We start from the raw sequence: 17192 nt of genomic DNA on the forward strand, positions 1-17192 counted from the left end.
CAGAAAAGACGATAAGAATGGTTGCCCAACTTGAGGAATGCAGTCAGTGTTACTAAATTATACATGTAAAAAAATACTGAGTTGGTGTATGTTTTGTTTTTGTATAGTCAATAACGACAAAATCTGTAATGGTTTCAACTTCATTTTCAATGAAACCTGCCTCCTTATCTTGACATTTAGAGGGGAAGGAATAGTTAGAGAGTTGAGGGGCCTGAACTTGAGTTTCCTGATCTTCATCGCTGGTCTCCTTGGACTGTGTTCCACACACTTCTGCAGACACTGTCCCACCAAGTGCTTTGCATTGTCTCATTTTCTATGTTACTGGAATAGTAATTGTTATAACCTCAAGACTTTAAGAATTTAGGGACATTAGACTGGAGGACTCAACTACTTTAAGAAACCCGCTTTGGGAGAGAGAGGTTGAGCAGGAAGAAAAGTGCAACAATGAATGAACAGAAATCCAAAGTCTCTGTAAACTTCCATTAAAATTAATTGGAAAAAAATAGAAAAATTAAAAAATACATATTGAAAAAAACCTTCCTACTCCGGCTCCTGCAGAACTAACGACAATTCATTTAAAAAACCTCTCACACTGCAGGCTGATTGCTTATCTATTTCCCCAGATTAAAAGCAACCCAAACAGCAAACCCTGGGCCTTATTTGCCTTGATTTCTTAGCTTCTAGCTTAGTTTATGGAACAATATTTTTGCTGTCGTTTGTGATTGAGTCAAAACTGACCCATAACTGACCCTCCACCAGTTTTCAGAGGCAGTAAATCACACAGGAGAGTTCCCCCAAAGAGCAGCTGGTGGATTCGAACTGCATATCTTTGGAACTGAAGCATAGTTTCTTACCACTAGGCCACCAGTGCTCTGTGTATAAATTGATGTAAAAAAAATTGTAGTTTTTCACATCTAGTTATCCCCATTTTATAAATGTTGAAAATGAGACTCAGAGATGAGAATGACTCACTAAGGCATCTCCTAATTGAATAATTAATTGACCAGCAACTTTCATTTGCATTTCTTATTTGTTCCATGAAGAACGTGTTCTTCTTCTTAGTCCTGTCTGTAAGACAATTCCAACTAATAGCAACCCTATGTGACAGAATAGAAATGCCCAATAAGGTTTCCAAGGCTGTAACTGATAGGGAGGCAGACTCCCACATCTTTCCTCCTGGAGAAATTGGTGGATTTGAATTACTGCCCTTTAATTAGTACTGAACCACTGCACCACCAGAGTTGCTTTAATGTTCCCATCTTAAATGACAAAATTGAGGTCAAAGAAGATGAACTAGCATGTCAAATTTAATAATAATAGTAGACATTGCCATGGAGTTGGAACTGACCTTTCCAAGGGTTTTCAGAGGCTATAAATCATACACGAGGAGATTGCCCAGCTTTCTCCCACAGGGCAGCTCGTGACTTTGAACTACCAGCATTTGGGTTGGCACTGAAACACCCTAACCATTATGCCAAAAGTAAAACATAAAGGTTAAGAAGCAAAACGGTCAGGCTTTCTAGTTGTTTGATTCCATTTCAAGAGTCTCCAACATTATCCTTCCAAGCAAGTCCCCTGAAGTTAGCTTTCATATCTGAAAGGGAAATACTACTTCTCTGGGTTGACTCTGCTCATCATTCTGTCCTCATTAAACAAGTCTATCCAGATAGAATGTGTGCTCATAACATCTAAGTGGTGACCAAAACAAAGCAACTCCCCAACCCCCCCTAGCTCAATCTAAATCCTGCTTCCTCTAACCCAAGTGGGTCTCTGCCAAGGTCACATGCTGTATAACATTCATCACAGCAGCCCCTGCAGCCGAGACTCAGGAAATCTAACTTGGCTGTTCTCTCGTAGAAAGAGCCTCTGGATGAGTCTGGATGGATGATTAAAAATGTCCTTTCTATGCCGATCGTGAACAAGAAGGAAGAAATTGTTGGCGTGGCCACGTTTTATAACCGTAAAGATGGGAAACCCTTTGATGAAATGGATGAGACCCTCATGGAGGTACAGTCTGCCAGAAGGGATACTCAGAGTCACTGTCAGCTCGTTGCCAATCTAGGCTTCCAGAGATGAGAGTGGGCCCCGGATGTGCTGCTGCCCTGTCACCTGATGGGAGGAGTTAGTGGGAAGCTCACTTTGCTGTTCTATCCTGAACACAATTTCACAGCCAATTTCTTCCCTCACATGCTATCAGAAAGCATACTTCCTTTTTATAAAGATTACTAATTAGAATGACCCTTTTTATGTCCATAATGTTTTCCAATGTTTAAAGTGTCTTCATAGTCATTACTTTATCTTCACAGTAACTCAGGTGTGCAGTGCATGACTTTAAAAACTCATTTTATAAATGAGAAAACAGAAGCTAAGAGAGTGTTGCCCTCTTTTACAAAATTAGGGCCAAATCTCCTTCTCTTTTCTCTTTATTTTCAGTCTTTGGCTCAATTCTTGGGCTGGTCAGTCCTAAATCCTGACACCTATGAGTCAATGAACAAACTTGAAAACAGGAAGGACATTTTCCAGGACATGGTCAAATACCATGTGAAGTGTGACAATGAAGAAATCCAGCAAATCTTGGTGGGTAAATTTCTCTTCTTGTTTTCACTGTAGTGGAGATTGGGCACTGAAATATGGCTAGACTAAACTTGAAGCTCCCTGAAGACGGGGACTGTGTGGCTTTGTTCACTGCTGCCCAGCACAAGAATACTCTCAATTTTCTAAGCTGGTTGGATGGAAGGACAAATGAGTGACAGACAGTAGTATGTGACGGCTACCCTGGAGAACAGTTATCCCTCAAAGGGTTACTTCCGTTTGGCTTCACAGCTCTAGAAATTCCATTTCTTACTCTGCTCAAATCTGACTTGTTGTTTTGGATGGGATCTTTCAGCTACAGACTTGGCTTTAGGAAGAAGCTCTGTCTAACAGACAAATAAACAACGATCAAGAGTCTCTTTCCAGTGTGGCAGCTACTTATAAATGAAATTAGAGCAGAGAAGATTTTGGTGATCAATGTAGTTCAGAGGCATTTAGATATTATTAGGGAGTCCTTACATTAGGCTCAGGACCTTCACAGTTTATAAGACAATATTACACTCAATTTTGTTTGATGGCTTTACCCCCAAATTTGTAAATATAGAAAAGAAAATTCTAGATTAATTGCCTCATATTTTGTTCAGCTCAGCTCATAATTCAGCCAAATGATGCCTATATGTACCTCACAGAACCACAGCCCCAGTGGACCAGTAAAAAAACTGAAACAAGTAATATGCTTGCATCCTCTCTAGTTGAAGAAATAGGATCAGAAAAAGAAGGAACTGGTCCCAAGTAACAAAGCAAATGAGAGGAGTAAGGATCATGGTCACTAACTCAAAGTTCAAACTTATTGCTGTAAAGTCAGAACCAACTCCTAGCTGACACCCCAGCAGTTTTTTAGAGGCTGTAAATTGTACTGGAGGAAACTGCCCGAGAGGCTCCATCTTTAGGTTGGTAGCGAAACTCTCTATGAATTAGGCCCCCAGAGATCCTAGTTAATAATAATAACAACCATGAAAATACCTACAATGTAATTTTATATTGTGTTTACTGCATGTTAAACACTGTGATAAGTAGTTTTTATTTATCGTTTAAAATTTTTTGTTGTTTAAAAACTGTCAAGTTGAAACTGACTCGTAGCTGACCCTCCAGTGAGCTTTCAGAGGCTGTAAATCACATGGGAGGAGATTGCTCATCTTTCACATAGTCTAATAAATTATATTGCACTAATTTTATCCACCAGTGAAGTGCTTTCAGTAGACCTATCTCACAATGAAGAAATTGAAGATCAGATGTGTTAACTGATGCTGCTAGTGAGTACTGGAGCTTGCATTTGGATGTAGGTCTCTATGACTCTGCTCTATGACCTTGAATTTCCTTGTCATTGACTGTTGAATGGCAGCATCACTGGGTTGGTAGTACGGTGTAAGGACCTTGCAGGAAAGAGAAAAGTAGCAATGGAGAAGAGGAGACACACTTGTGATGTAGTAACCTTTCCCTTTTTGTCTTTTCTCTGCCACATTTTGGATACTGGTAGAAAACCAGGGAGGTGTATGGGAAGGAGCCATGGGACTGTGAGGAAGAGGAGCTGACTGAGATCCTGGTGAGCCAGTGCATGGAGAACAACCACAGAGTGCCCTGGGGCTATCTGTCCTCTTCAAGCATGTCTGCCCACTCTGCTCTGGCATCTCACCACCCCCAATATGGGGACAGGGCTGAGTGAGTGAGAAAGAGCCCAGGAATATTTCAGAATTCCTAATCATTTGATCCTGTTCCTAACACAGCAAGGAGAGCTGCCGGATGCAGAGAAATATGAAATTAACAAATTCCACTTCAGTGACTTGCCCCTAACAGAACTGGAGCTGGTGAAATGTGGGATACAGATGTATTATGAGCTTAAAGTGGTGGAGAAATTTCACATTCCCCAAGAGGTGAGATCAAAAGAAACATTATTCATCTTCCTCTTTCGTTTTTATTGTTTTCCTTTTTGTGATTTGAGTGAAAATTTACAAAGCAAATTGGTTTTCCATCCAAGCATTCCTATTAGTTTTGTTTCATAGCATTAATTACAATACACATCATGCAATCACATTCTTCTCCCTTCCTCCCTGTGTTTTCCATTTCCACGAATCCTTCTGGCCTACCCTTTCCTATCTTTTGGTCTAGTATAGTTGAGTGTATTGAGGAATGTATTCCTTGGTGTTATTGTTCACTTTAGATTGAAAGTTATCATGACTTCTTTTTTAAAAAAACAAACAAACAAAACCCCACAATCTTTTAAAACTATTTTTAAAAGGGAGTGCCCTCAGCTTTTAGGATTTAAAGTGTTACCCACATTGCATTCATGAACATTTATCTGAAAAGAGACACAGACTTTCTGAATGAAGGTACCTCAGGGCCAGTGTCCAGAACACTAAGGTTTTGGTAGCAGGTGCTGAGGGACCAAGTTATGATGGCCTTGAACCCAAAGACATGAGGTTCAAATCCACAAGTTGCTCCACAGGAGAAAGTTGGACACTCTTTCCTGTGTGACTTACAACCTCTGAAAACCTGCTAGCGGGTCAACTCTAAATCAGCTCCATCTCAATGGTACATTATTTGTCCAAGCAATAGTCAAAAGGCTGACAATTGGAATCCATCAGCTGCATTGTGGGATAAAGATGGTCAGTGTCCTCCCATAAAGATTTACAGCCTCAGAAACCCAATGGAAGGTTTGGAATTGACTCAATGGCAGTGGGTTAGGATTTTCAGCTTCTTTTTCTATCCTGGCATAAGAGTGGAGATGTGGCTTAAACCAATTCAAACTGTTTCATCTCTGCCAGGATTCCTTGGTAAAGCTGGCTGTGCATCTGGGGATGAGGGAGGAGGAATGCGGGTATGCAGGATTTCCAAGACCTGCTTGATCAGTGATTCTCAAAGTGTTGGCCAAGGCCACGCCAGCACCCCTTGAGAACTTATCAGAAATGCAGGTCATCTCTCTCTCTTTCATGCACGCTCACTCCCAGTTCTAATGAATCTGAAACTCTGTAATGAAGCAAGTCCTTCTGGTGGTTCTGATGTACGTTCAAGTTTGAGAACCACTGAATTAAAGAACCCCTTTGTTCCCACCCATCCTATTTAAAGCACCTTATTTCTTCCAGGACACTGGCTCTGCGGAGCAGTTTGGGGATCGCTGATAAAACATAGTGGGTGGAGTAGGTAGAATGACACTTAACTACCTTGTTTTGTAACCACACCCATTTTCACACTTACTTGTCACTGTTGTTCAATGTCCTGGAGTCAATTTTCAACACTTGGTGACCTTATGGGATACTAAGGGGATCCTACCCCAGAGGATTTTCTAGACATTGGCACAGTACACCAGGAGCTCTAGTGGCATAGTTGTGCTTTTGCACTGCCAGTCAAAAAGCTGATGGTTCAAATCCACCAGCAGCTCTGTGGGAGAAGATGAGCGGCCTCCTTTGTAGAGAGTTACAGCCCTAGAGCCAAGATGGAGGGTCACGGAGTCAGAATGTTCTCGGTGGTGGTGGGTTTGGGTTTTGTTTGGGGTAATCTGTACAGAAGCAGATCTCCAGCCAGGTCTTTCTCCCTGGAGTGGCTGGGTGGGTTCCAACTGCTAACCTTTCAGACAGCAGCTGAATAATTAACTGCTGTGCTGTTCAGCATGGTCACGGGGCTTGACACATGATTAGTCACCTATTTCTGGTTCCTACCCACTAATTCAGGTGAGCTCTGGTGTCCTAGTGGCAAGGATTTGTGCTGCCAACCCCAGGGCATGCAGTTCGAATCCACCAGTTGCTCTGAGAGAAAAGATGGACAATTTCCTCCCATGTTATAGTCTCTGGAAACCCACTGCAGGGCAGCTGTGAATCAGTTCCTACTAAGTGGTACATAACAAGCCTGTGGTCCAGTGACAGGGTTAGAGGACCTCAGGCCTCAGGAAGGTGTGCACTGCCTCAGTGCCCTGCTTGTGTTCACAGGCCCTGGTGCGGTTCATGTACTCGCTGAGCAAGGGCTACCGCAGGATCACCTACCACAACTGGCGGCACGGCTTCAACGTGGGACAGACCATGTTCTCCTTGCTGGTGGTATGGGGACTGGTGGGACTAGTGGGGTGCAGTGCAATGCCTGGGCTCCTGCCGCTCCAGGGGTCCCTGCAGTGACTCCACATGGCAGAGCCTGCATTACTCTCCACTCTCCATCATTTGCTTCTTAAAACTACGTATATATAGAAACTTATGTATAATATATATATAAATAGATATAAAATATATCTCAATCTATGTATATATCTCAATCTATCTATTATCTATCTATCTATCTATCTATCTATCTATCTATCTATCTATCTAATGTGCTTAGCTGAAGAATCTTAGTCAAACACCAAAGAAACCTATAAAATGAAAAGTGAATGAAAGCAGTGGTATATTGCCAACTCTGGTTCTATCAAGGAACTCTGATGGCTTAGTGGTAAGGAATTGTGCTGCAAATCCAAAAGCAAATGGTTCAAATCCACCAGCTGCTCCACAAGAGGAAAATGGGTAGTCTCCTCTCCTGTGTGATTTGCAGCCTCTGAAAACCTGCCGAAGGATCAGCTGTGAGTCAATTTTGACTTGACAACATCCCAACACGAAGTCTTGTCATAAAACTCTTCTAATTTTTTTCCCCTAGGGTTTATTTTGCTATAGACTTATATTATTCTGTAATTTGCTGTTTTCATTTGCAAATACATTAGTCACATCCTTTCTTGATCTATTTTTTATGGCCACGTGGTACCCTATTGTTTAAATATGCCAGACTTTACCCAGTCCCCTATTGTAAGAAATGAAGATTATCTCTAATCTCTTACAAATAGTGCCACAATGCATGCTGTTGGGTGGACATAACTTTGTGTTCTTTATTTTTGCACCCAAATATGGCAACTAATACTGAAGAAGGTTTCCAGCAGTTTGGAAAAAAAAAAAAAAGTAAAGTGTGTATTATTTGTATAAAAACCTGATATTTGTGCCAATGTTTTTACTTGAGGGACCTGTTTCCTCATCCAGCATTTATGTAACTCCCTGCGCTTGCCCTTGGTCATTCTTTCCTGAGCCAGACTGGAATGAACAGGTCTGAGTAGGAATTAGGCCTACAGGTAGGAATTCTGGCCAGGCTGTCCCTCAGCCGGACAACCTTTATGTTCCATTGATTTCCTAGGGTCAAGGTCAGCGTCACTTCTGCAGAGCTCTTCCTTGCCCCTGCTCTCCAATAAGAAGGAGAGAGGAGTTAAGAATTTGAAGACATTGAAGGGAAAGCTTTCTCTGAATTGTACTTATAAAGCAGTAGAACAAAGTGAAGTTTGGCTGTGCTCAAAACCACTCTATTTCTGAAAATGAAAATAGTCTAGTCCAAAGTCCACCACCTCTGGTGTGCAGATTGAGAGGCTGAGGTCGAGTAGGAGATGCTGTTGTTGTTGTTAGATCCTGGAGTCCACTATGACTCATAGAGACCCTATAAATAGCAGATCTGACCCATCCCTCTTCCTGCACCATCTGCATAATCTCTGACATGCCCATTGTTACAGTGACTGTGTCAATCCATCTTGTTGAGGGTCTTTCTCCAGCTTAAAAAAAAAAGGAAGAATGACCATTTACTTTCTTTGTTTTTTACTCTCATGTTCAGTATCAGAAGTCCTATAACCCAGAAAACCCTCCAACTCAGACAAAGCTTCAGTCAGTCACTCTGGAACCAGGAGTAGAGGCAAGATCAGATCCATGTTTCTAACCTGCAGGCTCTGCTCTTCATACCTCCCTGTCAGGCCTGCTTCCAACCTCCACAAAACAGGAGAGACTTGTACCTCTGTTTGCCTTTCTAGACTGGAAAGCTGAAGCGATATTTCACAGACCTGGAGGCCTTAGCCATGGTCACGGCTGCCTTCTGCCATGACATCGACCACAGAGGAACCAACAACCTCTACCAGATGAAGTGAGTCAGTCCTTACCGCCCACAGCCAACCCTACCTATGGATTCACCACCCAGGCCTGAAGGACCCCAGAGAGACAAAGGAAAGTCCCACTGTGCACAGCTTCCCACTTCCTCTAGGGAAGATCTCCCTAGAGATCTGTGGGACACAGAGGAGTGGGTCCAAAGATGTCCACTCCCTAATTCCTGGAGCTGAAAATATGTTACCTCACATTCAAAGGAGTATTTGCATATAAAATTCTATTAACAAGTTTCTAATAGAGAAGGATGGTCCTGGATTATCTGGGCAGGTTTGACAGAGCCAAAAAGATCTAGGCACCCCACACTTTGAACATATTTTATAGAGACTCTGTTATTAAGATGTAAACAGGACAAAGACAAACATTGGCACTGCTGGAGTTCTGCCAATTCACAGTAACTGATTTCATTTCTAGGATTCTGAGCACCATTGTAGGCATGGCTACCTTGGTGGGCAAAATATATACACAATTTTATATTATACTCTTACAGAACAGGTTCTGGGGTTCTCACTGCAACTCTCTGGTTACCACAGTGGTCAGAACTATGACTTAATAGAATTAAAGACAAGTCTAGGCAAGTAACTACTCCCACCAAGCTGGTCTGGCAGCCTGTGATACAACTGCACTATCCCTGTGGGCAAAACCGTGTGGCAGGCACAGTCAGGAGGAAACGCAAATGACATCTGAGTCTGTGTTAAAAATCATAGTGGAGTTGAAGTTCTGCTCAACACTTCAGCCTTCCTTAAGCCAGATGCTTAGGATTTCAAGCTCTTTTCAGTCTTTCGAAGAGGTCAGCAGTAGTCCAAAGAGGATAGGAGATGTGGGGCTGCTGGCCAAGGAAAGCAGATGGCTTCTAGAAGCTGGGAGAGGATAGAAAACAGATTTCCCCCTAGTGCTTCCAGAAGGAATGTAGAACTTCTGACCTTTAGAACTTAAACATGATAAATTTGAATGATACTTTGTTCTAGGAGCAACAGGAAATTAATATTTTCTTACTTTCCTCCTTCTTGCTCTCCCTGCTGAACTACTTTGAGCTATAATACTAGTAACTGATAAGGGTTCATTTATGCTTCATGTGTTTCTAATGCTCCTAATAAATGTCTGACGAGGCCTATGCGGACCCAAGGAAGCACCATAGTGAGTAAAAGAGACACAGACCCCGGCCTCATAGAGCTTCCAGTGCAGACAGCCTCTGATGTTCAGTCCTTGAACAATGATCTTGTTGGACCCACATTACCACCCTGTGGGCTGGGCAGAAAATGGACTAATGTTATCTATGCAGTACAGATGGTGAAACTGAAGCTCTGCCCAGAGACCACAGTGTGTAAGTGGTTAACCAGCAGCCCTGGAACTCATGTTTTTCTGAGTCTTTAGTCACTAGTCACTTATGCTTTTCTGAGGCTAGAGATTGTGTTTAAATTATCACACCAGATCTTTTCCCATTTCCTTCACCCGCTCCTCCCTCCATCTATCAAATTGTGCAACCTTATGATTAACAATTCCCCCGCCCCCTGCTTGTCCTCACCCCTCTGCTCCCCCCATGCTCCTTGGGTCCTCATATTCATTCTACAATGATGGCCTTATACAGTATTTGTCCTTATGGGACTGAGTTCACTCATAATGCTCTCTAGTCTGTCCCAATTAGGTAGTAATTTACAAAATCATTGCTCCTACAAGCTGCATAGTATTTAATTGTGTGACTCTACCATAATTTCTCAATCTATTTGATTATGGTTGGACATTTGGATGGCCAGCAGACACATGCAGAAATGCTCAAAATCACTGACAATAATTGCTGCAAATAAAAACCACAATGAGATATCATCTCACTCCAGTAGCAGCGGCAAAGTTTGACTGGACAGCAAGTAATAAATGTTGTAGAGGATGTGGTGAGATAGGAACTCTTATACATTGTTGGTGGGATTGTAAAATGGTACAACCACTTTGGAAGACAGTTTGGCATTTCCTCAAAAAGCTGAACATAGAAATTCCATATGACCCAGCTATTCCACTGCTTGGAATATACCCTGAGAAAATGAGAACTGAGACTCAAACAGAGACTTGTACACCAGTGGTCACAGCAGCATTATTCACCATCACAAGATGAAAACAACCTAAACTTTACATTTTACAAAGAGCAACTGCCAACCATGGTATTTGAAACATAGTAGGTATTTGAGAAATAATAAATAAATGAATAAACACACTTATGGTATTCAGATATGAAACACTGGTGCCTTGGTATCCTTTGAAATGTGCCCCAGAACTGATGTCCATGAATGACTTCAGGGAATCCATACATCTCTAAAGTTGCCTTTTTCTAGGGGTAAAGATCACACTATTTAGCAGATTCTCGACAGATTTCATGACTCAAAAATAGGCTCAGGATCTCTGAGGAAATTTGGCTGAGAGCCAGGAGACCTGATGTCTCGGCCCATGTTTCCATGGCTTTACTGTGTGACCCCATTGCCGGTTCCTCTCACTTGTGGACTTGGGCTCCTTTGCCTACGAAATCGCTAGGTGGTGATGTTAGACGAGGTCGTCACGCTCTACATTGGCCCCTCTATGTTGATCTCTTTCTCTTTCTCATACAGGTCCCAGAACCCACTGGCCAAGCTCCATGGCTCTTCCATCTTGGAAAGGCACCACTTGGAGTTTGGCAAAACATTGCTGAGAGATGAGGTAGGACAAGGGCCCTCCGTACTGGCTCTGGACCTGCCTAAGACCCTTCATCTCACAAGGAGCTGGGGACGCCCAGGAGCACTGCACATCATCTGGGGTGACTTCTGGTAGTGGGGTGACTTAATTCCAGAGTCTTTTCTCACATCTCTCCTCTGGCTTTCTCGTTAGAGCCTAAATATCTTTCAAAACCTCAATCGAAGACAGCACGAGCATGCAATCCACATGATGGACATTGCCATCATAGCCACAGACCTCGCCCTGTACTTCAAGTGGGTATTTTTTTCTCTACTTTAATAATAACACTATTAAAACGTTGTTACATTATCAAATAACCATCACTTCAAAATACGGAATAATAAAACAAATAAAAACATTCCAAATTATGGAATAATCACCAATAAAAACAACCATAATTCCAAATGATTTAATAAATGCTGTGTACCATGTACAATGGATAAAGTACCCAACTGCTGGCTAAAGGTCAGTGGTTTGGACCCACCAGCAGGAAAACGGGCCTGGGAATTTGCCTAGGAACCCAAGGAGTCCGTTCTACCCTGGCATGTATGAGTTGAAATAGGCTTAATGACACCAACATAAACCGCGCGCAACACTTGTGCTGTGTATGTGTTGTTGTTGAGTGCCATCAAGTCAGAGATGACTTATAGCTGACCCTCCAGCAGGTTTTCAGACTAAATTCCATGGCAGGAAATTGAACATGTTTCTTCTGTGAAGCATATGTTAACTCTCCTTTGCTCCTCTGAGTTGGACATGACCGAGTTAACCCCCACTATTTTCATTGTACAAGTGGACAAAGAAAGGTCCAGAGTTAACAAGGTCAAATAATAAATAGATCAGTGGCAGAGCTTGGGTTAGAACTAAGTCTTGTTTGCTAATTCTGTTATCATTTGTAATTTCTGCCTCTATCTGAAGCAGCCAGCATTAGAAAGCCCAGGTGCTGTGTTATTCTGAAATGTGCTCCCTTTCACAAAATGATGTGTTTTATAGGAAGAGGACCATGTTCCAAAAGATTGTGGATCAGTCTAAGACCTACGAGTCTGAGCAGGAATGGACACAGTACATGATGCTGGAGCAGACGCGGAAGGAAATCGTTATGTGAGTTGATGAGTTGAAACTGGCACATTTAAGCCCAGGGTCATAAACAGCGAGAGCACTTACCACCCTTGAGAGAAGCCTTTGATACTTTCCACTTTTGAGCCTTTAATATTGTTGTTGTTGTTGTTGTTATGTGCCGTCGAGTCGTTTGCGACTCATAGCGACCCTATGTACAAGAGCCCTAAACTCTGCTCTATCCTGAGCCAATCGCATTGCCTCTGACACACCCATCCCGATTACCCAATCCACCTCATAGAGGGCCTTCCCCTCCTGCGCTGTCCCTCACCCTACCAAGATAGGAAAAGCATATATTAATATATTTTAATATAATGTAAAAATATATTCATATAATATAATGTAATGTAATATAATAGAATTAATATAATATACTATATTAAAATATCAAAATATATTAATAGATGTTAACATATATTGATATATTAAAATATTAATATATATTAATATACTTGAATATGTTGGAAGCAGGCAGGAGTGGCATCCACTTCCTAAATATCATGCCTCCGGAAACTCTATGAACTCTGATAAATGTCGATAGTTGTAGAGGGGCTTCAGCCTTTTATTCATAGGGTCGCTATGAGTCATACTCAACTCAAAGACAGTCAACAACAACAACAACAATATATGAAAAAAATGAAGTTCTAGCATGGAGTTGTAGAAATTATGTCATCTTTACTCTTTATTTTAAAAGAGAAAAATACAAGGAGATCTACCATTACATTATTTCTCTTTAGGAAAAGAAGTATCTCAATTGAAGCATTTCTGTTAAAATTTGAATTTTTATTAATAAAGTAATGTCACTTGAAAAGTTTTGATGAAATATAAAGCATCACATCAATTATTATTTGATCAATATCTATGCCACTCATTATATTTAGGCTTAATGATTTTAAATGTTTCCTTACATGTAGTAATATCTTGCAATATGACCATGCTATTTACAGACTAGTTACATATGTAGTTTGTGCAAAATGTATTTTTACTTACTGGCATGGGACTTGATGATGGCACTACAATTTGGAGTTTTATCATGAATCTCTTCCTTCCAGTCTCCCAATGTGCTTCTCTGGTTAACCTCAACTGATGATGAGGTGAACGTGTAAATCTGAGGTCTTTTGTGACTATGAAGTTCAAGCCTAATCGATCCCCCGGCTCTCTGTAATAAGGCCTGAGCATTGATGGTGATGGTCAGGGGACCTCATGGTCAGGAAATAGGCCTGACCAGTTCCCAAGGGAGTACCAGACAGTTTCTACTCTAGATGCTTCTGTTCTTATTAACTCACAAATGTTGCAAGTGATTGCATCAGAGAAGGGGTGACTACTGGGATGGGCTCCAGAAAGAGCATGAGAAGTGGGGCCAATTATCCCTCTCAGGGACTCTGATTGGTTTAATGTAAGAATTCCATAAATGCACAACAAGATAAAGGTAAATAATCCAATAGAAAAATGGGCACAGGATATGAACAGTCACTTCACTGAAGAAGGCATTCTGATGGCCAACAAGCACATGAAGAAATGTTCAAAATCCCTAGCTCTAAGAGAGATGCAAATCAAAACAACTATGAGATATCATCTCACCCCAGTCAGATTAGCAAAATTTAACAGAACGGCAAGCAACAAATGCTGGCGAAGTTGTAGAGAAACTGGAACCCTTATTCACTGTTGGTGGGAGTGTAAAATGGTGCAACCACTGTGGAAGGTAGTATGGTGCTTTCTCAAAAAGTTGGAAATAGAGATACCATTTGACCCAACAATTCCACTACTGGGAATAGATCCCAAAGAGACCGTAACTGACATCCAAGCAGATATATGCACACCCATGTTTATCACGGCTTTGTTCACAATAGCAAGGAGTTGGAAATAACTCGAGTGCCCATCAACAAACAAATGGATAGAGAAGCTGTGGTATATTCGCACAATGGAATACTGTGCTGCATTGAAAAACAAGGAACTCATGCAATATTATCCAAAATGGGTGACCCTGGAGGACATTATGCTGAGTGAAGTATCTCAGTCACAAAAGAACAAATACTGCATGGTGCCACTGTTGTAAAACGGGACGACATCAGGGCTGGGGGGAGACTGAGAAAGATGGGTTCAATAATGTATACTGCATTGAAACAGATGAGGGAGATAACTGTTTAAAAGGGATATGTGATTAGGTATTTTTGTCATGACGCGAGTCCAGAGCAAAGGCTGCATAGTAGAGTGGACCTGGGGGGAGGGATTATAAAACAATGAAAGAATTTTTCTTTTATTTTTCCAAAAGGGTAGTGTACTGGGGGTTGGGAGGGGAGAAAAGCTCAATAATGAATGAATGGAAACATAAAATCTCTGTAAATTCTCATTGAAAATAATAAATTTTTAAAAAGATATATAAAAAAGAATTCTACAAATGCAAAATGCACAGTTCTAATCTATCAGCTGCTCCACAGGAGAAGGATGAGCAATCTCCTCTTGTGCAATTTACTGCCTCTGAAAACCCTCTGGAGGGTCAGCTATGGGTCAGTTCCAACTCCACAGTACACAACTACCTTTCTCAGCTCTGTAACTGTGCAACCAGGTCTCTATAAAGAGCCCTGATCCTGGAACAGGTGATCTACTCCTACTGAACAAGGACATACACAGCTGGTAGAACTTCAGGATAGTCCAGGAGCTGTCCCACAGGACATTTTAAAATGGCAGCAGAAGACTTGAATAATGGCAAGTTCTTGCATACTTATTGCCATCAAGTCAATTTCAACTCACGGTGACCTTCCACTGGGTTTCTGAGGCTATAAATCTTGGAGACTTCTCATCTTTATCCTGGTGGATTTGAACTGCTGACATTTTGGTTAGCAATCCATGATGGTACACACTATGCTATCAGGGTTCCTTATGTTCTCAAATGATGTTATGTACTGTTAAGTTAAAAACAACCCATAGCTGACCCTCCAGGAGGTTTTCAGAGGCAGTAAATTGTTTAGGAGAAGATTGTCCATCTTTCTTCTGCAGAGAAGCTTGTGGATAAGAACCCTGCATCTTTGAGTTGGCAGTGTAGTTCCTTACCACTAAGCCACCAGAGCTCCCTAAACTAAAATTAGGAAGTTTTCAATTCTCTCTGTCCAATTAATATGGTTCCAAGAGAAGTGTTCACTCTGTTTACTTGGGAATTAGGATACCTATTGCAAAATTACTGTGAGAAATGAGTGTACAAGAATACCCAGAAAATTCTGAAATAGACAAAAAGTAACAGGCAAGCAGGAGTATTAAAGGCAACTGGGTCCTACATATGAACGGACAGTCAGGTCAACAGGACAGGCTAGCTGGACTATGCTTGTGTTCAGCACAGGTTTTATACCATAGGAGAAAGATTAGCTATTCATAAATGAGGTGACTGGTAGGGCTTTTGTTCACTCTACACCCAAATAAATTCAAGAGTAATCAAGAATTTGAAAAGAAAACAAGAACTAACCATATATGGTCAAAAGAGCAGCATTTTCTCAAAGATGAATCCCAGAAGGCAAGAAGATAAGGTACAAAAAGTAATAGAAATTAATATTCTGGAGAGAAAGTAGGAAAGATGTGATTGCATTGTGGGTATTATAATTAAGGTTATAGAACAAAATATACAAGACTTGCTGAATGAAAAACCAGTTGGCTATGTAAACTTTTACTCAAAGTACACACACAATAAAATGAGAAAACAAAGAAGGCAGGAGGAAATATGAGAAAATGAAAGAGAAAAATGTCATGGTATAGAGCAGGATGAAAGTGGTAGTAAGAGTGTAAACATTGCTTTTATGGAGGGCAATTAGGCAATACAGATTCAAATTCTAAATTCCTATCCTCTCTGACCTAGTAATCCCACATCCAGGATTTACCCTCCATATCCTCTCCCACATGTGCCCTGAGAAATATGTACAGAGTAATTCATTACAACATTAGCTTTAATTGTGGGATGGCGCGAGGGGAAAGATAGAAGACAGAGTTCATTAACAGGGGATGTGGTTAAATAAAATACTGTACTCTGATACCATGAAATGCCATATAGTCTTTAAAAGGATGCTGTTGTTGTTGTTAAGTGCTGTCGAGTCGCAGGCGACTCATAGTGACCCTATGAAGGAGAGTCCTCGACGCTTTGGTGTCTCTCATCCTCTCTCCAAGTTAATAGGGTTTCCAGAGGCAAGCTATTATGGAAGTGGATGCCACTCCTCCTTCAAAGCTTGTTTTAATCGGGGAGCTCCAGCCCACACTGTCCACATTGGGTAACCAACCATTAACGCATTTGACACATCAGTGTCACGGTGTTCAGCCTCACAGCAAACGTGTTCACTATTTTTAAAAAATAATGAACTGATGTACACCCAATATTTTTTAAAAAATAAATTTCTTTTAATGGAATTTATGATTTCTTCAGAAAAATGTCCAAAATAGAAAAAAAAACAAACAACCCAACAAAGATTCAAAGGACTGATGGGCCACAGGAACCTTAACCATCACGTCCCTGAGGCTGGAAGAGGTAGATTGGGTGTGGATCCCAGTAGAAGACCCCAGATAGAGTGGGTGAAAATGTAGAGTAAGATCAAAATTGCCAAGCTTATCGGTCTGATAGAGACTAGTACAACCCCTGAGACCATGGCCCTTAGTCCCCTTCCAAACATGGAGCAAAGTTCACCCCTGCGGTTCAACTTGCAGCCAAACAGTAGACAGGCCTGCAAGGTGAACAATAACGCCGGGGAGGAACTCACTCCTATCATCAAGCACATAAGATCAAAAGGGCAGCGTCTTCCCGGAGATAGAGCTTGGAAAAGGGGAAAGGGATAGAGCAGATTAATGAAAAGGAGAGTAACAGGGAGGAAGTGTATTAAAATTAAAATAGGAATG

General features: G+C 41.4%; 1 protein-coding gene across 2 annotated transcripts in view; it reads left to right on the plus strand.

The window, feature by feature from the left end:
* Positions 1-17192, plus strand: part of PDE6A (phosphodiesterase 6A, cGMP-specific, rod, alpha) — a 121973-nt gene that overhangs the window by 77111 nt on the left and 27670 nt on the right. For both annotated transcript variants that reach the window (XM_006893703.1, XM_006893704.1), the window contains 9 exons: positions 1858-2007; positions 2434-2577; positions 4070-4135; positions 4317-4463; positions 6513-6620; positions 8387-8496; positions 11108-11195; positions 11364-11464; positions 12201-12308. In XM_006893703.1, coding sequence (XP_006893765.1) covers positions 1858-2007; positions 2434-2577; positions 4070-4135; positions 4317-4463; positions 6513-6620; positions 8387-8496; positions 11108-11195; positions 11364-11464; positions 12201-12308 — 1022 coding nt within the window. The remainder of the gene's footprint in view (positions 1-1857; positions 2008-2433; positions 2578-4069; positions 4136-4316; positions 4464-6512; positions 6621-8386; positions 8497-11107; positions 11196-11363; positions 11465-12200; positions 12309-17192) is intronic.

Source organism: Elephantulus edwardii, unplaced genomic scaffold (genome assembly GCF_000299155.1).
Source record: "Elephantulus edwardii isolate Elephantulus edwardi_28Jun2011 unplaced genomic scaffold, EleEdw1.0 scaffold00130, whole genome shotgun sequence".
Classification (NCBI taxonomy): domain Eukaryota; kingdom Metazoa; phylum Chordata; class Mammalia; order Macroscelidea; family Macroscelididae; genus Elephantulus; species Elephantulus edwardii.